The sequence below is a fragment of the Chrysemys picta genome, chromosome 2 (assembly GCF_011386835.1).
Source record: "Chrysemys picta bellii isolate R12L10 chromosome 2, ASM1138683v2, whole genome shotgun sequence".
NCBI lineage: Eukaryota > Metazoa > Chordata > Testudines > Emydidae > Chrysemys > Chrysemys picta.
This window is the reverse complement of record NC_088792.1, coordinates 263,984,513-264,005,831: the sequence shown is the minus strand read 5'-3', so window position 1 is coordinate 264,005,831 and position 21,319 is coordinate 263,984,513. Positions and strand designations below refer to the sequence as shown.

Below are 21,319 nucleotides of genomic sequence, written 5' to 3'. Positions count from 1 at the left end.
TGGGATTTATTTCAGTTTAATTCATAACAGGCTCAGATCCTCAAACGTATTTAGGCTTGTAACTTTCATTTAAATCTGTGGCTGAGGTGGGAATGAGACCTGGACTCCTTGGGACTCTCAATTTAATACTCTAGTCACTAAACTATTTTTTCCATCCTAAGGAGGGCCTGCTACAGGAGAATGCTGAACGTGAGTCATCCCTCTGTGTATCTGCCTGGGAGCCATAGGTCTGAGGATGTTTTTTTAACCCCGGCCCTGCTCACTCTGCACTCCTGTTTGTGGGAACAGTAAAGTTGGACTCTACAGCTCGATTAGAACTGCAGTGTTTTAGTGTTGCTTTGTCCTCTTCCTTGTGATTTTTGTGCTGGCAGGGAACGTATGGGTTAGAAAGTAAAACAGAGAGGGTGTGAGGGGAATGGGAATGAACTGTTGGAGTAAGTACCTGAAGCTAGCCATCGCCTTGGAAATTTCAGAGAAATGTGGATGGGGTATGACTTCTTTCCCCCCCTTCCCCTCCGCCTCCTTCTCTCTCCCCTTTATTCCATTCTCTCTGGAAAAGGAAAGAGAGCAAGAGGGAAAAATATATATATATATATATATATATATATACACAGAGAGAGAGAGAGAGAATTTGCTGTCCTTACATAGAGATATGATATGTAACTGAGAAATCTGAAAGTCAAGCCAAGACTTGAGTAGAATGCACGAATCCAAACACTTTGGCAAATGGGTCGGCTTCATCCAAATTTGGCTGGCTGAAAGCTGAGGCAGTTTTAGTTTATACCATTACCACTTTCCTTCAAGTGCTTCTGCTAGCCTTGCTATATGGAAGCTAGTTTCCTTGTTCCTTTACCTGATGACCCTAGCGGAGGCTTTAAATAGGTTTTCTGTTATTGAAAAATTACTTTTGAGTGTAATAACATTAAGATGACCTTATCTTACCTTTCACGTACACCTTCTGCTAATGGGATCCATTATTTTAAATTGTGGCAGGGTACTCAGTGAAACGCCGGTCCAACAATTGGTAATCAGTTACATTCCAGTGTTTTAAAGATGTTTTTCCCCTCTATTGCAATTGGTAAGCACAAGATATACTGTAAATTCTTAATTCTCTTTTATCCTCATGTTGCAGAGAGGGAGATTAGTGTGGGACACCAAACTTGCTATGTAGGGCATTAATCAGGATTAGGAAAAGTTACAAAAATATATTAATTTACAGCTACTCTGTTGATATGCTTAATATGTTTTTCCAACGTTCAGAAATAAAAGTAATTAGCAACAAGCAGCAGCTGGACTTATTGTCACTCCTGCTTCCTAACTGATGTCCAAAGAGCGCCTGCAAAGATGGACTTGTTGTCTGTAGGCTCTCTAGATGGACTCCTAAGAATAATGGATGTATTTACTCATAAGAGCCACTTAAGGTAAAGTATTTTGGCTGGTTATTCAGTGCAAGAGCAAAATAAACAAACAAACACTGACTGAATGAGCAAAAATAGATCTTGCAACTGAGTTAATCACACACCAAGTGGCTGTTATTTTCTGTTTTCCTTAATTCCTTCAGTGCCCCTTTAAATTAAAGGCAGAGATGTTTCATTGAACATCAGTGAAACTGAACATTTGAAATAACGTGACGGATAAAGACATAATGAACCAAATCCTGTGGAGTAGCTGCAGTTTCTACTGACTTCAGTGGGTCAGGCCCAGCATGTTATGCCTACAATTTTTGCTATCCTGTTTTTAGCAATAGGAACCAAAGATCCTCTGCAGTAGAGTCAGTCCCCCAAAACTAGCCCCTCCCCAAAGAACTCCTCAGAGCCAGATTCTTAGCCTGAAATTGGGACTCTCAAGCCCCATAGCAATGTCATGGTTATCTATTTAAATATTTTTGCCAGACACACACAGATTTCATTTCAGCTTATCAGAAAAAAGTTTTAACCAGCTCATTGGAATCATGTTTCTTTAAAACAAGAATCAGAGGCTGAAAAGCATCTTTATACCATGATTTAGCAACCCATTGACTCACTATACGTGTTTAGTGCTGATGGCATACGATGCATAAGCATCTTATATTCCAAGCTAAATAGCTAAAAGGCATTTCTATTATATGCATTTTAAAATGTTTACATTTCATGCTCTTTGTATGTCTGAGTCTTTCCGTATGGTGTGATTCTGAATGAGCGGTGATCACATGCTTGCTCTGTGGCACAGCTGTTGAGGAGGGGAAGAAAAAAATAATTACACCATTTGCCTAATGCATTACAACTGAATCCTGGAGAAAAGCAGTAATTCACTTAACAGTTGGGGGAATGAAAATCTGACCCTGCACGAAGTGTGTCGAAACTTTATACGCCCTCGTTTAAGCCCTTCTCATACAGAAAAATCCAAGGCATGGCACTGCCGCATGGAGGCTTCCACTGACATCTCTGCTTATTAGGAATGGTATACAAAGGGTGAACTGGGTGAAGGGTGGGTGGGTAATTGGTTGCTGAATATTGTGTAATGGTTATAATTCAGGAAAAGAAGTAAAGCTGTGGTGACATTTTTGTCATGAGAGACTTTTCCCTCTTCCCTCCCCCCTTCCTTTTTTGGCCATCAAACCAGTTGTACAGGAGCAGCAAATCTCTCTATGATGTCACAAGGCAGGTGTGGTGCACTCATGGGAAGGGCAGGACTGCTTGCTATGAGAACAGAGATTTTAATAACATAAGCCTGGAAGCCTTGCTTCCTTCCTTCCTGCAATCCATGTGCTCATAGATCATGAGAACAGTTAAGTAGATCTACCTTTTTTTTTTTTTTAATTAGTGATGTCATGGTTTTGGGTGTAGTAGGTTTCTTTCTTTGCTACATGCCATTTTTCTACTGTAATTTTTTCATCCTTATTTTACTGAGTTAGAGCTCTTTATAGGAAAAGAACGGAAGATTTCCTTGGAGAATGTCTGCATTGAGTAATCTTTGAGAAAATTGCCTTTCAGTTCAGACAGCAACCCCCATATTTCTAAAAAGGAGTCTCGGCGGATACTGGATGCTGTTGCAAGAATGCAAGAATGAAGGAGTGGATGTAATCAGGCGCAGTCAACTGAATTCGGTTTTCAAATTTCATTTTTGTGTGTTCAGATTCATAAAACAGTGGTACTCCTTGTGCTGTAATACTGACTTCCACTCCAAATTCTTTGTCATATTGGGAGATCAAGACTGGGGGCCTGATCTTGTATTCCACACTCAGCTAAAATGCTCACAGAAGTCTCCTATTGAGGGATATCTAGGTTAGCTTGATTTTAAAGAGGAGGATGGGGCAGTACTTTAGAGCAGTGAAGGATGGATGGTACAGTGGTAATAGCCTGGTACTTTAGAAAGCTGAGTTCATGTCCCTCCTCTACCACAGACTTCCTGTGTGAGTTGGGTGAGTCACTTAGCCTCTTTGTGCCTCAATTCTCCATCTGTAGAATTGAGATAATAGTACTTCCCTACCTAAAATGGATGTTGTGAGTTAAAGATTGTGATGTGCTCAAATGCAACAATAATGGTGGCCATATAAGTACAGAAGAAAGATAGGAATTGAGTCAAGATATTCCGGTCCAGCTCTATGAAACTGGGCAAGTCTCTTTAACCTATGTATGCCTCAATTTCCACAACTGAAAAATGGGCACAATATTTATTCAACTTTGTAAAGCACGCTGAGATCTTCAGATGTAAAGTGCTGCAGAAGTGAAGGGTTTTATTACTATTTTATGACATAGTTGTTACAAAACATTGGTGATGTAGGTCTTATTAAAATTTATCCTTTCTTTTTTTCCTATTTGGTGGTTTGAACAATTCTTCAGTATAGCTAAAATTATCGCATTCTTTTTTCACAGGTTACTTTAGGTGGAACCTTTATCGGCATTGGACGGAAAACTCCAGATTGCCAAGGCAACACCAAGTACTTCCGCTGCAAATTCTGCAATTTCACCTACATGGGCAACTCATCAAATGAACTAGAGCAACACTTCTTACAGACTCACCCGAACAAAATGAAAGCCGCCCTTCCTTCCTCTGAATCTGGAAAACCTTCAGAGAAAAACTCTAATAAATCCAGTCCTACTTTTCGATCATGTGATTCTGGAGACTTGGGGAAGTGGCAGGACAAAATCACCGTAAAAGCAGGAGACAACACACCAGTTGGATACTCGGTGCCTATCAAACCCATAGATTCTTCTAGACAAAATGATACAGATGCCACCAGTTACTACTGGTGTAAATTTTGCAGTTTCAGCTGTGAATCATCCAGTTCTCTCAAACTATTAGAACATTACAGCAAACAGCATGGGGGAAACCAATCAGGAAGCCTTCATCCAGATCTAAATGATAAACTTTCAAGGGGATCTGTCATTAATCAGAATGACCTAGCCAAAAATGCAGATGGGGAGCTAGTAACAAAGACAGAAAAGGGTTCTAGTATGGCAAAAAAGAAAGACTTCTCTAGCAAAGGTGGAGAGGATAACGTTGTGACAAGCTACAACTGTCAGTTCTGTGACTTTAGGTACTCCAAGAGCCATGGCCCAGAAGTAATAGTGGTGGGCCCACTTCTCCGTCATTATCAGCAGCTACACAACATTCACAAATGTACCATTAAACACTGTCAGTTCTGTCCCCGAGGCCTCTGCAGCCCAGAAAAGCACCTTGGAGATATTACTTATCCATTTGCTTGCCGAAAAAGTAATTGTTCCCACTGTGCTCTCTTGCTCTTGCACTTGTCTCCTGGGGTGACAGGAAGCTCTAGAGTCAAACACCAGTGTGATCAATGCTCATTCTCCACTCCTGATGTAGATATTCTCCTGCTTCATTATGAGAACGCACATGAAGCCCAGACATCTGATGTCAAACAAGAAGCAAATACCCTTCAAGGGATGGATGGGCCGCTGACTCTCAAAGAGAACAAAGAACACTCATGTACCAAATGTGACTTTATTACCCAGGTGGAAGAAGAGATTTCCCGACACTACAGGTACAGTGAATTTTAAAATTACATATAGTAAATTACAAAACAAACAAACCCTGAACACTTCTATGAAATGTCAGGGATCCTAGTATACTGGAGAAACTTGAAATTAGATCAAAATGGGAATACATATAGGTGTATCTCTATATCTGGTTATATAGTGCCAAATCCAACTTACATTTACTTTGGTCAAACTCCAGGTAAGTCAATGGAATTATTCTAGATTTAAACCAGTGCACCTAAGAGCAAAATTTAGACCTGTGTGAATGCTGTGGTTCCTACATATTTGAGATTTACTGAGCTGTTTTCCATCTGAAATACTTCTAGCTACTTTTTGCCAGAAAGCTGATATCTTCATTTATGAAGGGAATCCAAATGGTTTTCTTCCCAAGACCTATAGGTCTATTTCTTTCATGCTTTATAGTACAAGACTCTTATTAACTACCTTTTTGTAGTATTTTCCATCCCCAATTCCAACATTTAAAGGACATTCTGCTGTTGTTTAGTATTCCTTTTAGGGTTGTCGATTAATCGAGTTAACTCACGTGATTAACTCAAAAAATTAATCACGATTGAAAACATTAATCGCGATTAATGTCACTGTTAATAGAATACCAATTGAAATTTATTCAATATTTTTGGATGCTTTTCTTCATTTTCAAATATAAGGATTTTAATTGCAACACAGAATACAAAATGTATAATGCTCACTTTATATTATTTTTGATTACAAAGATTTGTACTGTAAAAATGATAAAAGAAATAGTATTTTTCAATTCACCTCATACAAGTACTGTAGTGCAATCTCTTTATCATGAAAGTGCAACTTACAAATGTAGGGTTTTTTTATTACATAACGGCACTCAAACAAAACAATGTGAAACTTTATTGCCTACAAGTCCACTCAGTCCTACTTCTTGTTCAGCCAATCGCTAAGAGAAACAAGCTTTTTCACATTTATGGGAGATCATGCTGCCCTTTTCTTATTTACAATGTCACCTGAAAGTGAGAACAGGCGTTTGAATGGCACTGTTGTAGCTGGTGTCACAAGCTATTTATATGCTAGGTGCGCTAAAGATTCATATGCCTCTTCATGCTTTGGCCATCGTTCCAGAGGACATGCTTCCATGCTGATGACGCTCATTAAAAAATAATGCATGAATTAAATTAGTGACTGAACTCTGTGGGGAAGAATTGTATATCTCCTGCTCTGTTTTACTCGCATTCTGCCATATATTTCATGTTATAGCAGTCTCAAATGATGACCCAGCACATGTTGTTCATTTTAAGAACACTTTCACTGCAAATTTGACAAAATGAAAAGAAGATACCAATGTGAAATTTCTAAAGATAGCTACAGCAATCAACCCAAAATTTAAGAATCTGAAATGTCTTCCAAAATCTGAAAGGGATGAGGTGTGGAGCATTCTATCAGAAGTCTTAAAAGAGCAACACTCTTGATGCAGAAAGTACAGAACTCAAACCACCAAAAAAGAAAATCAATCTTCCACTGGTGGCATCTGACTCAAATGATGAAAATGAACATGCATCAGTCTGCACTGCTTTTGATTGTTATCGAGCAGAACCCATCAGCATGGACGCATGTCCCCTGGAATGGTGGTTGAAGCATGAAGGGACATATGAATCTTTAGAGCATCTGGCATGTAAATATCTTGCAATGCCGGCTGCAACAGTGTCATGTGAATGCCTGTTCTCACTTTCAGGTGACATTGTAAAGAAGAAGCGGGTAGCATTATCTCCTGCAAATGTAAAGAAACTTGTTTGTCTGAGCAATTGGCTGAACATGAAGTAGGACTGAATGGACTTGTAGGCTGAGCGATTGGCTGAAGAAGGACTTGTGGCCTCTAAAGTTTTACGTGGTTTTATTGTTGAATGCAGGTTTTTATTGTACATAATTCTACATTTGTAAGTTCAACTTTTATGATAAAGAGATTGCATTACAGTACTTGTAGTAGGTGAACTGAAAAATACTATTTTGGTTTTTACAGTGCAAATATTTGTAATAAAAAATAAATATAAAATGAACACTGTACACTTTGTATTCTGTGTTGTAATTGAAATCAATATATTTGAAAATGTAGAAAGCATCCAAAAATATTTAAATAAAGGGTATTCTATTATTGTTTAACAGTGTGATTCATCGTGCAATTAATTTTTTTTTAATCGCTTGACCGCCCTAATTCTTTTCAAACTGAGAGCAGGCACTCTTTCATCTGTTGATGCCATCCCACAAGATACTTTTCCAGATGATTATTTTTATGTTGTTGGTCTAAAGTGTCACTTTATTTATTTTTAAGTGTTAGCATTGCTATATGAAGATGGACAGAGCCAGTCTTCCGATTCATGTCCTTATGGCAGCCAATTCCCTGATAAACCTTTTGGGGTGGATCCTCAGCTGTTGGAAATTGACTTCAGTGGAGCTTTGCCAGTTTACATCATCTGAGAATTTGGCCCTCCGATTTTAAAAGAACAGTTTGTTATACATTTTACAAAAACTGGGTTAAATATTAAGTAAAGAATGTTAACTGGCATTAAACATTTATGACCAAAGAGTCAATGGCAACCACAGAAAATCCAGACTTCCATCACCTTTAAAGGATTTTTGCATAGAAGCCATATATAGTGCTGACAAAAGAAGATCCAGTTTCAGACCTCTATTAAATATGAGAGCTTGCAATGCATTTACTAGATTCCAGGATGTTGAGAAAGTAACAAAGGCAGACTATAGTATAGTGCTTTAATAGAGCTTAAAACAGGGGCATCTAAACATTGCCCAACAGAGGGCTGCATTGGCAATAGGTTGGGAGCCCATAAAAAAATGGAGCAAATTGCTCATCTTTAATTTGGGGCTGTAGCCTCCGGAGACTACAGGTCCCAGCATGCAGTGCCCGGTTTTTTATTTAAGTGGGCCACAGGGATGTTGTGGGGATTAACTGGTTAATGTTTGTAAACTGCTTTGAAGATGAAGAGTGGTATCTAAGTACGAGATATTATTATCAGGTCAGCTTTGGGCCAGGTTGTCTAACTCCATAGACAGCACTTTGGTGCTGGGGCATGGCATGATTTTTTTTTTGTTTTTTGTTTTGTTTTGTTAGCTATTAAAGATTTTATTTTTAGCTATTCCATGGCTTCTCTACTGGAAAACAATTGTTTTGCTGCAGCTGGTAAATTTTTAAGAAGCATGTTTAATTAAAATGCCCATTCCTAAGAAAAAGGGAGGGAGAGAGGGCAAAATTTTCAAAACTGAGTGCCTTAAGTTAGGCACATAAATCAGTGGCCTAATTTAAAAAAAATGCTGAACAGCCAACAGCTCCTACCAATGTCAGTGGGAACTGCTATGTACTCAGTATTTTGAAAATGAGGAGACTTATTTAAAGGTCTAAATGTGGACGTGGGTACCTAAAATTAGGCTCCTTTGTTTGAAAAGCTTGGGAAGAATTCTCTAAACCTTTAGCACACCACACCCTCATGTACTTTGTAGATGTCATATAACTAGAACCACAACTCCCTGCCCTCAACATCTCCCAATTTCAAACACGTCTCACTTTTAAAATGTGTATTGTTCTCATTTTTCATGTCCCTTCTCCTATAAAATCACACTTTTGTAGTTTAATTCTGGGAAAAAATTTAAAACAAATATTTAGAATTTATTAAAAAAAAGACCTAAAATTACTTTTCCATAGATAATAGTTTTATTTAAATACCCATTATCTTTTGACCTACTAGGATAGAAGCATGGGGCTATTCCAATTGGAAAGGGAGGAATTTTTTACTATCTAATGGTATACAACTTCCATGTCTACCTTCAATGAGTAAATTTTAGGGACGTTAATCAATCCTATTCTTCTTTTCTCCCTCTGAGTCCTATACAGTTGGTCCTGGCTGAACAGGTGAAGAGATACAAGAATAATTCCAAGAAAAAAAGATCCAGAATTTTTGAAAAATATTTGTATCTGTGAATTACGTGGCACATACAGGGTATATCTAGTCTGCAATTAGATACCCTCCCCCTTTGTAGGGTCACAGAGCCCAGGCTCCAGCCCAAGTCCAGATGTCTACAGCTCAGTTAAACAGCCCCTGAGCCCAAGCCTTGTAAGGCAAGCTAGCTGGCACAGGCCAGTCTTGGGTTTTTAATTGCAGACTAGACATCCCCATAGAGCACATACTGGTGCGATATAAAGTTTTTATCAATGAGATGATGTTCTTTGTGACTTCCTCATGCATGAGCAAGACTTTAGACGTAGAAAGTATTTATGCCACACAGTCATGTATTCTTTCTCTCTCTCTCTCTCTCTCTCTCCCTATATATATATTTATATATATATAGGGAGAGAGAGAGAGAGAGAGAGAAAGATAAGAATACAAGAACATAAGAATGGCCCTACTGGGTCAGACCAAAGGTCCATCTAGCCCAGTATCCTGTCTTCTGACAGGGGCCAGTGCCAGGTGTCCCAGAGGGAATGAACAGAACAGGTAATCATCCATCCCCTGTCGCTCATTCCCAGCTTCTGGCAAACAGAGGCTAGGGACACCGTTCCTGCCCATCCGGGCTAATAGCCATTGATGAATCTATCTTTCATGAATTTATCTAGTCCTTTTTTTAACCCTGTTATGGTCTTGGCCTTCACAACATCCTCTGGCAAGGAGTTCCACAGGTTGACTGTGCGTTGTGTGAAGAAATACTTCCTTTTATTTGTTTTAAACCTGCTGCCTATTAATTTCATTTGGTGACCCCTAGTTCTTGTGTTATGAGAAGTAGTAAACAACACTTCCTTATCTACTTCTTCCACACCAGTCATGATTTTATAGACCTCAATCATATCTCCCCTTAGCCATCTTTTTTCCAAGCTGAAAAGTCCTAGTCTTATTAACCTTTTATCATACGGAAATATAATAATTATTATATAATAAAATAATGTGATAGTTACTCTCAGTTCCACCACTGTGAGGGAAAAATGCAGCAAAACTCGCTGCTGGCAGTTTATATACTAAGAAGCTGAATGGATCCCAACTATAAATACATAATTATGCATTTTATGGGCAGAAATGGTGTTTTTCAATTCCCATATTTAATTTTACCATTGGCACATACTGAATACCATGGATCTGCTTAGAACCTGCCTGCATGGTTGAGTCTGTGAACTCCCTTGTGTGTGCATCTTCAATGACTTCAATGACTTTCAAGAATCGCAGGTATACACTATGCATCCAGTTTTTTTTCTGCATCTTTCTGGCTGTACGTCTGTAATATCATTTTTGTCTGTTTACTTAAATATTATTTTTGTGTCATTGTCCTCCAGTATTATCCATCTGCAATGCAGGCCTTGGCAGCCCTTCATTACTGACAACATTAGAATTTGCAAGAATAATTAGCTTTTCATGTTGTCTCCCTACAGAAATATATACTTAAGTTTAACACCACTCAGTTTTTCCTTCACATGTAATTTGTAGGCTGTTCAGTTGAATTCAAAGTTAATGAATCACATTGCATGTCAGTGTAGTTGTGTCTAAACCTGCCTAAAATGTGCTTACATAAACAGATCTCCAAATGTCTAATTGTCCTACATTTTCTATTGTTTGCAGTGTTCAAGCCATGTTGGTCCCAGGATATTAGAAGGGAAAATATGGGTGAGGTAATCTTTTATTGGACCAACTTCTGTTGGTGAAAGAGCTGTGTAGTTTGAAAACTTGTCTCTTTAACCAATAGAAGTTGGTCAAATAAAATATATTACCTCACCGACCTTGTCTCGCTACACTTTCTACTAATTTAACTATTACTCTCACCCCATTGTACCTGAAGAATCAGGAGATATTCTTTACATTTCATTGAGAGCTTCAGTTATGCAGTGTACTCCATAGGTGTGTGTTACTATAACGGATTAAACAATTTCTGCATGAGTAATATGTAGTCAGATATCTTTGGATGAAAAAGTTCTTTACTATAGAAATTATAGTGGGTAAGGAAATTATATTCCCCCCCCCCCCCCCCCCCCCCGCAAAACAATTTTGTTGTCATCATTTTTGTCTGTTTTTTGTTGAAATATCAAAAATCTGAAACCAAACTTATTTTGATTTTTGGCAACTTTTAATAACCTTCAGAGTTCAGTTGCCAAAAGGTGGGGAAAAATAATTTTTCTGTTTTTTTTTTGCTGAAAATCAATTTTATTTTTTTGGTGAATATTTCCATTAATGGAAAAGTTATTTTCTGTCAAATGTTTTTTACTGAAAATTTTTGGCAAGCTCTAGTAGAAATGTCAGGTAACATGATGAAAAATGGTCCAAACCTCTCTAGAAAAAGGGTAAGATAAAGGTCTGTAATATTCATTTTTGTAAAAAAGGACACAACACTTCCCACTCAGAATGCCTTATGATCTTCTGTAATGAGGGCAGAATCATGTTTTCCAATAAACAGAACTAATCTGTTGATAATGTAAGTGACAATTTTATTTGGTTTTCATTCAGAAGGATTCAAAAACTTTTTACAAGATACATGTAAAAAACCTGATTTTCAAAAAGGTAAGTGTGCAATTGAGTAAAAACAAGCTAAATGCATGTATGTAATTAGCACAACTGCATGTATAAATTGGTTCTTTGCATATGTGAATAGACAGTGAGAGTCATAAGTGGTTGTTTTTCCATGGAAAAACCTGATCGGTGCATGCAGTTTATGGCAGTTGCCCATACAGACTGGGTACACAATCGCACATGCAGCTGTACATCTGACTTTAAATATTAGACCTGAAGTAAGTACGAAGAGTCACTTCATGGATTACTGAAATGCAGCTGCCCTTGAGGTCAAATTCATCAACTGTCTAACCATGCACTATAACACTACACAGTGCTTTGGGAGAAGAAATGAAGAATAGTGCATAAAGCAGACAGCACAGGCTGTGGCTGAGGGCACAGGGACTTTTCAGGCCCTTATATCCCAGTGGATCCAGAGGGATATATCTGGGGTACTGGGACAGGAGACTGCATCTCCTGCTTCATATGGGCAGTAGCAGCCAAGAGGAGGGTCTTATGGCAATCCCTAGATTTGGGGGTTTCTTCCACAAAGCAGCCTTCATCTGCTGCAGCTGAAGTGTGTGTGGGGGTGGGGTGGGGGTAAAACAGGGCCATCCAGCTCTTTTACCAGACCTAGAGGGACCTGGTGTTGGCCCTGCCTTTCACCTGGGAAACAGCAGCATCTGGGAGGAGCCCTCCCACCCTTCTGATACCTTAATTCACTCAGCTCTGGAACTTGGACTGTGGATATATATTTTTTGTTGTTTGCCTTGCTTTCAGCGGTTGCTGCTTCTCCTTCATCCCATTCAGCCTCACTCTCCGGCCTTCACATCCTCCTACTTCCCTCCCTCAGTTTCCCTTCTCCCTTTACTCACTCCCCCTCTTACTCAAAAAGTCTCTTCCTCCCTCCCCTTCGACTCCAAGTATAACCCCCACACCTAAAAACAAACAAACAAAACCCCTCTTAAACCCAGCTTTTTGTAATCTAAATAAAAGGGATAATGTGCTAACAAGAAATAAATAAAATGTGAAACATACAGAAACCATGGTAGTAACATGACATTTGCCTGCCGTCACCTGAGCACCTTTCCTGTGTGTGGTACCATTTTTCCCTACCCTTCAGGTGTGGGTTTTTTTGTGGCTTTTTATACTGCAAGCTCTGCAGCACAGTCACTTGTCACTGTCTTTGTAGTGCTCCTCATGCCAGTGACCTTAGGATGCTACTGCAATACAAATAAATAATAGTAAAATACTCGGTTGCAGCATGTAACAACTCAAATAGGATCTTGGTCAGAATATTTGACTCCTGTTCCTGTGAAAAGTGTCATGGAATATTTTAATGCCCACAAGTGTTCAGGACTTTAGATTTATATCATAATAAATTTTTAAAATGGCTTCAGTGCCTTTCTAATGCCATGATAAGATGAGTACTGGCCTAGGGCTTGATTTGTCTCTCATTCAACTCGGTGGAAAAACTGCATTGAGTTGAATGGTTCAGGAACAAGACCATAGAAGGAAGAGTGGTATTTGCTTTTTCACCAACACCATTTTCCTCCATCCCTCAGTTTTCTTTGGAAGTCTCTCATCCTAATACTGATCAACCCTGACACCGTGTGCTGTATCTTATCTCATAAGATCACAGCCTGAGATGGTGTTCACAAACTTCCACGGAATTTGTCCCATTATGAACCAATGGTAGTTTTCAGTTCTGATTTAAAAACAAACAAACAAGTCAGCCCTTCAAGTTGCTTCCTGGATTGGTGCCAGGATAGGAAGAAAAATCAGATGTGCTCGTAGCTTTTTTGTGTTGGGCCAAATTTGTACTCTGATCCGTAATGATTAAATTATTCACATGTATACAGTTTTTAACACTTGCTCACTTTTAGGTTGGTGGGTATAGAAAATTTAGTTTAAGATCTGTGACCAAATCCTGGCTTGTCCAGTGTATCTACTAATATTGTACAAGTCTTAGGTATTGAGCTATCCAGTTGGAATCAGAGGTGGTTTTTTATGTAGAGTAGAAAAGGGTATGTTCTAAAAGAGCCTATCTTTTTATTCTGCTTGTCCGAAAAGTTCCTAATTTTTCCCATTGGGTGGCATTTGTATAAAAAGTTACACAGGCAAATTAAGAAATCCTCATGTAACTTTCTGTGGGTGGAAAAAATAACCCCTTTCTAAAGAATTAAAAATCTACAAGCTTTCAGAGTAATAAAAGTGCATTTAAGCAGGCCCGTGCCTTAGTTATAAATATATAGTTAAAATCCCTGGCTGGCAGCTGCTATACTGTACATTTATTTGTTTCACTAGTATCATAATGGTGGTATATACAATCTGGATCAAAAATATTTAGCATGCACCTAATAAAGCCAAGTTAGACAGAAAAAGATCAGCTGCCTGAAGGTGTGATATCTGTAGAAAGGAGCCAAGTTAGAAAAGGGGGTTAGCCTTTCAAATGGCCAAGTTAAACAAAAGACACTTAGTGCTAAATTGCCTCCCAAAGGATTGATAAACGTTCAGGCAGGGAGTAAATTGGGGTTGGGCCATTAGTCCCAAATGGTGTCTTGTTTAACTTGGCTTTTTAGATAACTAACCCTTGTCGAATTTGGCCTTCTCTGAAGATATTCCACCTTTATATGACTAGCCTTTTCCCCCCCTAAATTGGCTTTTTCGTATCTGTTAAATGGTTTTGATCAGATAGCACTTTCTCTTTTTGGTTCAGAAACAGAATTAAGCTTGGTTCAGAAAAGAATTAACTTAGTATCACACTGAGAGATGGGCTGATTTCAATAAAAAGCTAGTTTAGAATGAGACAATACAGCCAGAACAGGATTTTAACCCACTGTTTTCTGGCCCACAACAAGACTCCTTTGCCACTAGACTATATACAGAATAAGTCACTGAATTTTTTGGAGGCTGAAGGAACCCATCTAGTTATCTAAACTGAAAATAATAATACTGAAAAAAACACAGAGAAAATATTACACAAGCACTACAGATATTGATACTTGAATACATACTCATATCTGCATGCATGCATGCAAAATTTCATGAAAATCAGATACTTTAAGTAGCATATGGTTTATTTTGTCAAAAAAAGATTAATTTGTAAGTTTAGTCATTTATTTCTTCTACACGATCAGACTTAAAAAGGGATATTTTCTGTACTATTCCAGCTATACAGATGAACTAAACGTCAAATGCTGCTCTTATTCAAGTTAATGGGAGTTTTGCCACTAACTTCATTGGGACCAGGATTTGGCCTTGAAAGAATTAATTTTCAACAATTGAAGTTGTCATGGCAGTAACAGATTTCCCATACAAGCTTTGTCCAGTGTGGATAGTCAAGGGCTCATTTTTTCTAACTTGACTAGAGTCAGTACTGTGACTCTAGTGCATAGGGTGTGTATGTATGAGTGTATCTGTATGGAGAAGGAATTACAGATTTATATACATTTTGATGAAGAGTAGGGACTGTCTTTTACCCTGCATTGGGACAATGCCTAGCTCAATGGGACATCAATACTTGCTGGGGACTCTGGCTGCTATTGTAGTATAAATAATAATAATTAATAAGTGTTTCATAGTTAGCTCAGAGAAAGTATTCTGTTACTGTGGGATATACAGTAAACTGGTAACATGTTGTTCCAATATAGTAATGTATGCTTTACATGACTTACTAATATAGTACTTTGCATAGACTTATAATGAAAACAGGAAGGTGCATTATTATTCCATCATATTCCACACCTTTTAGCAGACTGTAATGGAATTCACATATATTCTCTGCTTCCCTACTTGAAAGCCTCTCATACGTTACGAAAATGCCTCTGCATTTGACAGTAGAATTCAATATATAAGGACACAATCAGCTGTCTTGTGTTTCCTTAAGAGCAGTCTCATTTCAAAACAGTTTTTAGAATTTCCACAGAGAACAAATAAGAATTGTTTCTTGTTTCAACAACTCTTATCCCTTGAAGTATCTTTAGCTGTAAGTTAACTAGAGCTCTCCTCCAAAGTCCTCTGTATTGACTAAATGGATGTAAAATTGATGATAGGTGAAGGAATTTTTTAAAACAATTAAACAGGAATTCTTTAATACAGCACTATATTATACAAAGTGGCTTTTAATTAGGTGTCAGAAAGAAGTATGTCCCCTTGTAAGTGTTTCATTTTCTGTTGGAAAATGTCACAGTGGAATAAATAGGAGGTGAAAAGTGTATTGATTCAAATCAAAAAGAAAAATCATACAAAATCTGCAGTGAAATTATGTAGAGTTCAGAAAGACAGGACTGAGTATGAATGAACGGTTAGAGGATCATTGATAACAAAAGCAACAAACCAGTTTTTAGCAACTAGATTTATTTTTGTGTTACCCAACATACAACAAAAATAAATCCACATTCTTTATTTAGAGTTACATGTGCCAGATAATTTCACTTCAAGTTCTGGATTTGGAAGTATTCCATTCCAGACCTCCTCATATATTTTGTAAGAAAAATGAAGGTACAAGAAAGGGGATGGTGAATGGACTCTGATATTAAAATTATCTTCATTTTCTTTCAGGAGAGTACATAACTGCTACAAATGCCGTCAGTGCAGCTTTACAGCTGTTGACACTCAGTCACTACTAGAGCACTTCAACACTGTGCATTGTCAGGAGATGGACATCAGTACAGCCAATGGGGAAGACAGTCATGGTATGTCTGCTATCAAGGAAGAGCCCAAAATTGACCTAAAGGTCTACAGTCTGATCAATCCAGACCCCAAAATGGGGGAGCCCATTTCTGACAGCATAGTGAAGAGGGAAAAGCTAGAAGATAAGGAAGTGCTCAAGGAGAAAGGTTGGACTGACAGCTCAAATGATGATCTTCGCAGTGTGACCTGGAGAGGAACAGACATTTTGAGGGGAAGTCCATCATACACACAAACAAGCTTAGGCCTCCTGACCCCAGTGTCTGTTGGCCAAGAGCAGCCAAAGCCGTTAAGGGATAGTCCAAACGTAGAAGCTGCCCACCTTGCACGGCCTATTTATGGCTTGGCTGTTGAGACCAAGGGATTCCTGCAGGGGGTGCCAGCAGGAGGCGGAGAGAAATCTGGACCACTCACTCATCAATATCCTGGATCAGGCGATAACAAATCAAAGGATGAATCCCAGTCCCTGTTACGGGTAGGAAGCTTTCCTTTGTTACACTGAATGCATGCATATCGTGTTTACTTTCAACTACTCATTTCTTTAATTTTGGAATGGTACTTTATTTTCAAGGGCACTTTATTAAAATCAGTCTAAAAGATTCAAACTTTTAGAGCTACATTGGCAGGTAATAGTTCACAAGCGTTTGTATAAAACATGTACCAGATGCAGTAGGAAGCAATTGTTTGTCTTTGCCATTAGCTCTGACTGAATTTTGGTTAATCATTCCTGCTGATTATGCAAGAATCTGATACATTTGGCGAAGAAAGGTTTAGAACCCCAGACGGCTGCACATCTGTTATATTAACACATCTAATCACCTCTTAAATTTTGAGATGGGGTGACAGCGCATACTGAAGCGAGATATCATAGTATTAAACAGCTAAAATGTGAAATATGAGTCAAATATTAATAAAGAAATGTAATTGGGGAGGGAGAGTTAAAACATGTAAAGTACATGTTAACTTTGACATTTGTCTGGTTGGCTTGTCGAAGAAGAAGAAGAAAAAAAGGAACTGAGGAAATGTCAAAAGAGAGAGAAATTCTGTATCTTACTGTACATTCTCATCCTATCCTCAAAACAAAACTGAACTAGTTCTCTCTCTGAACAAATCGCACCTGTGCATACAAAGGGCTTCCCCTCACTCTTTTACTGTATGTACTTTGCCCTGTGAAGGAAGTTTGAGTTTCAGATAACTCACTAATTCTGAGGAGGAGGTTAGTGGCCCGGGGAAATAACTGTCTTTCTCTCTGAGTCAGCACTGGGTTTTCACTAGGTTCCATTTCCCATCTGAACTCCTAGAAAGTTGCTGCAGTTGCTTTCAGTTTACATACAAAGGTGATTTTGAAACTCAGCTGGTATTGAGAATGGAAATAATGATTAGCTGCTTTTCTTTATTCTCTCTTTAAGGACATTTAGAATCAAAATCCAGTACAATATGTCAGAAGAGTAAAGAGAAGGCAAATGTATTTTTCAGCAGTCTTCTATAATATATTTATAAAAAATCTTTTGAGCTGTTTAAGTCAGTAGAGTCTAAAACTTGACAATTGTGCTAATTCTCAATAATTTATTTATAATTTAAAAGCTTCATGCATCTGAATGGAACCAAAGCATTATATATTGTATAAAGCCGTGAAATGTCACTGACATCATCTCTCAGCTTAATTATTTGAATAGTAACATGGAAGGCTTTCTGTGGGAAGATCTGGGTTGGGGACAATTGTGTATGGGAGCTTCATATATAGTACACGAGTTGCTTTTCTCCTCTGTTTATCAGTATTTTTTTTAAAAATCCTGATTAGAGGTGAAATTTACCCTGACAGAAGGAACCACTTATATCCCACTTAAGCTCTATTTAGTGGGACTTAGCCATGCATAGACCTTTTGTTGGCTATCTCCACAGGGACCACTGTTACCCTGGGAGGCTAGCCAGTTGAGACTAAATTTTATTTGTTTTTGCACAGGCTAAACCTCATTGTCTATTTAAAAAAAAAAACATGCAAAGGAATCTGGTAACATGCTGCATTAGCGCTGTGAAAACCACTTATACTCCTCTGGCTGTGCCTGAAACCTAAAAATAATACCACTTTAGTTCTTCGATTTACCTGATTTTTTTACCACTGGAGTAGGCAGAGGAGGAAAGATTATGCTGGGCAATTTTTATGGTTGGCTCAACAAGAAATTCAAATATAAATATATATTTAAAGGTTCTTCACGGAAAGGTGCTAATGTGATGAGGTTTTCAAACCCATATTTTGGGTTTGAATGGATTGCTTTTCAGAGGTGCTGAATTCCTGCAGTTCCCATTGACTTCTAAAATCATTGTCCTCTGAACATGCAGTCTGCTTATTTAGGTGCATAAATATGGATTCAGTTGTTAGGTTTAGGTATCCGCTTTTTAAAATTTTATCCTACATCCCAATTTCTGCTTTACATAGTTTGTAAAATGATTGTAGTAAAAGGTTAGGCTTAGTCTGCACTGATTAGGGAAACTATGTTGGCACCTTACAGGGAAGAATTACCTTTAAATACAGTTAATGCTAGTTGAACTCCACTGGACACAGAACCTAATTGAACATGTCTTTCCCTTAACCCCCATTTCTTTTTATTTTCATGATTCCATTTTTCTTCTGTGAAGACTGGAGAGGGGGCTTATGTCAGCTAGCCTAAGACAGTCATCTTTTTACTCGGACACTATGTCAGTGGACTCCTGGAACATGCTGGACCGAGTTCATACACATCATAAGACATACTTATGTTTCATAACTATTGAGGGAAGAAGGAGATAGTGAGACTTTAGCCTTCATTTTGGGAGTTCTCGGGGCGAATGGAACTTGAGGGTTTAGTGCTAATTCAGATTCAGAGCTGAATCAGGTCAGTGCGAAAAGAACCCCCAAAATTCCTGATTCAGTTCATTGAGGGCAGAATTGTGCAGTGAAACCCTGGCTCTGTTAAAGTCAAAAACAAAACTAGAATTTTTGGGGGTTAGAATTTCACCCAAAGGCATCTTTGCCGCTGACATTCTGAAGGATTAGAATGTCAATTGATCCAAGCAGAAGAGTTCTTTAGATTAATTCTGCTGCCTCCTCTTCATTTCCAGAAATCTAAAGTTTTTCTAGTCAACACTGATTGTACCCAGTAAATTTAAAAACAAGAATGTTCTTTATTGTTTGAACATATCTTACTTGATTGTCCTCTTAGGAAAAAGAGCATGTAAGACTGTAACGTGAAGCAATGATTTAGGTACTAAAAGCTGGCATGCCCCAACCAGTGCTTCTAGCTGGTACAAGTCTCTAAAGTTATATCAGTAGTTTGAATTCAAAGTTGTGCGTGCTAGGGCCACTTGTTGACAAAAAGGCAAAATTTACACTACTTCTATTATTCTGTTTAGATGACAGAGACTGTCATTTCATGTTTTTGAAAAACTGACATGAACAGAACAGTTTTAATCTGGGGAGACCCAGTCGGGAGCACTGAATATATAACGTGATCAAAGGGGAAAAATCACATGTGTCTGTTTTTGTGTTCCCCCCAGTGATTCCCATTTACTAAGAAAGCTTTGAAATGATTTTAACAGTTATAAGGATAGTTTTCACTTTTCATCTTTGGACTTCACTTTTGAGACTGGGTTGGCAGTGCTAGTCACACTTTTTACAGATGAGGTAACTGAGTCGCTGAGAAGCTTAGAGACCAGCCCCGGATCACATGGCAAATCAGTGGCAGAACCAGTATCAGAATTTTGTCCTTGTGACTCCCATTGCTCACTCCCTCCCTGTTCTGTTTTGAGTAGTGTTGCATGAAGTTTAAGTGGTCAAGGAATTTGGCTTATTTAATTGTTTTTAAAGTGTGTATAAATGCATATGGAATATACATAGCAATTATTATTTCTGGGAAGATATTTACATAATACAAGTTGTGTTGCAAGCTGTATATTGTATATTCAGTGTACTCTTTGGAAACACAGCCCCATAGTTTTTTAATCACAGCTGATGAGGGAATGCTTATAGATAAAACTGTGCATAAATAGAATTTGTTGTAGAATCAGCTAATGCAAGGGGTACAGAATTTATCCAACAACAGAAAAATAAATAGAGGATAATATCACAAGCAAGTTTTCTAGGTGTTTGTTTTATAGTATATCTCCGATGGTTGACATGTGGTTACAATGTCAGAAATAATAAAAATCGATTGAAAAAAGGTGGAAATTTTTATATATTATAATTTTGTCAACAAAATTGTCTCATAAGTACAATACATTTGTAAGCCTTCATGTTTTGTAACCTGCCTATATGCTGCTTTGCTGCTCTCATTCTACCTGTGATGGCCACCTGCCCCCGACAATGTGTCATTTAGTGGATTCTTCATGGGAGAAGGTTGTGTAGGATTTCATTGCATCCTTTCAGGAGACGGAGATATTGTAATGATGGCAGTTCATACAATGCACGTGCAAACACATGTGGATAGTGGGCACACCTCCTGCCCCCCCAGACAATTAGAGAGAGTTTTCAGGCTGCTAATGTGTGAGTGAATCTTTCTCAGGGACTTGTTACCAGGGCCTGCTGTTTTTGCCGCCCCAAGCAGTGTGCCAAATTGTCGCCGCGGATAGCGGGGGCAGTCCATGTGCCGTTAGGGTGGCACGCGCGTTTCCACGGCGGCCGCAATTCGGCAGCAGCTTCTGTCTTCAGCCGGAAGACAGAAGCCACCAAACTGCCGCCGTGGGCAGTTGAACATTGACGCTGCCGCCGAATTGCTGCCGCCGTGGAAACGCGCTTGCCGCCCTAATGGCACACGGACTGCCCCCGCCCTCCGTGGCGGCAATTCGGCGCGCTGCTTGGGGGCAAAACCACACAGACTGCCGCCCGTTGCAGATTGCCGCCCCAAGCACCTGCTTGGAATGTTGGTGCCTGGAGCCGGCTCTGTTTGTTACACTTCTCTGAGTAGCTTTAATTTTATTTTTCTTATTAAAATGTTTCCAGTAACTGTATTTACAGGCTATCTGTATGTGTTGTAAATGGGAATACAAAAAAAAAAAAATCCCTCTTCATGGAACAATGTAAATGTTAACCCTCTCTTCCTTAGAGTAACTGAATTTATAGTTTAAAGATTTGTTGACACTGGATGAGTC

The 21,319-nt window shown here is 38.6% G+C and overlaps 1 protein-coding gene across 8 annotated transcripts in view; it reads left to right on the top strand.

Annotated features, from left to right (window-relative positions):
- Positions 1 to 21,319, top strand: part of TRPS1 (transcriptional repressor GATA binding 1) — a 253,118-nt gene that overhangs the window by 56,953 nt on the left and 174,846 nt on the right. For all 8 annotated transcript variants that reach the window (XM_065586054.1, XM_065586050.1, XM_065586055.1 and 5 more), the window contains 2 exons: positions 3,855 to 4,984; positions 16,067 to 16,670. In XM_065586054.1, coding sequence (XP_065442126.1) covers positions 3,855 to 4,984; positions 16,067 to 16,670 — 1,734 coding nt within the window. The remainder of the gene's footprint in view (positions 1 to 3,854; positions 4,985 to 16,066; positions 16,671 to 21,319) is intronic.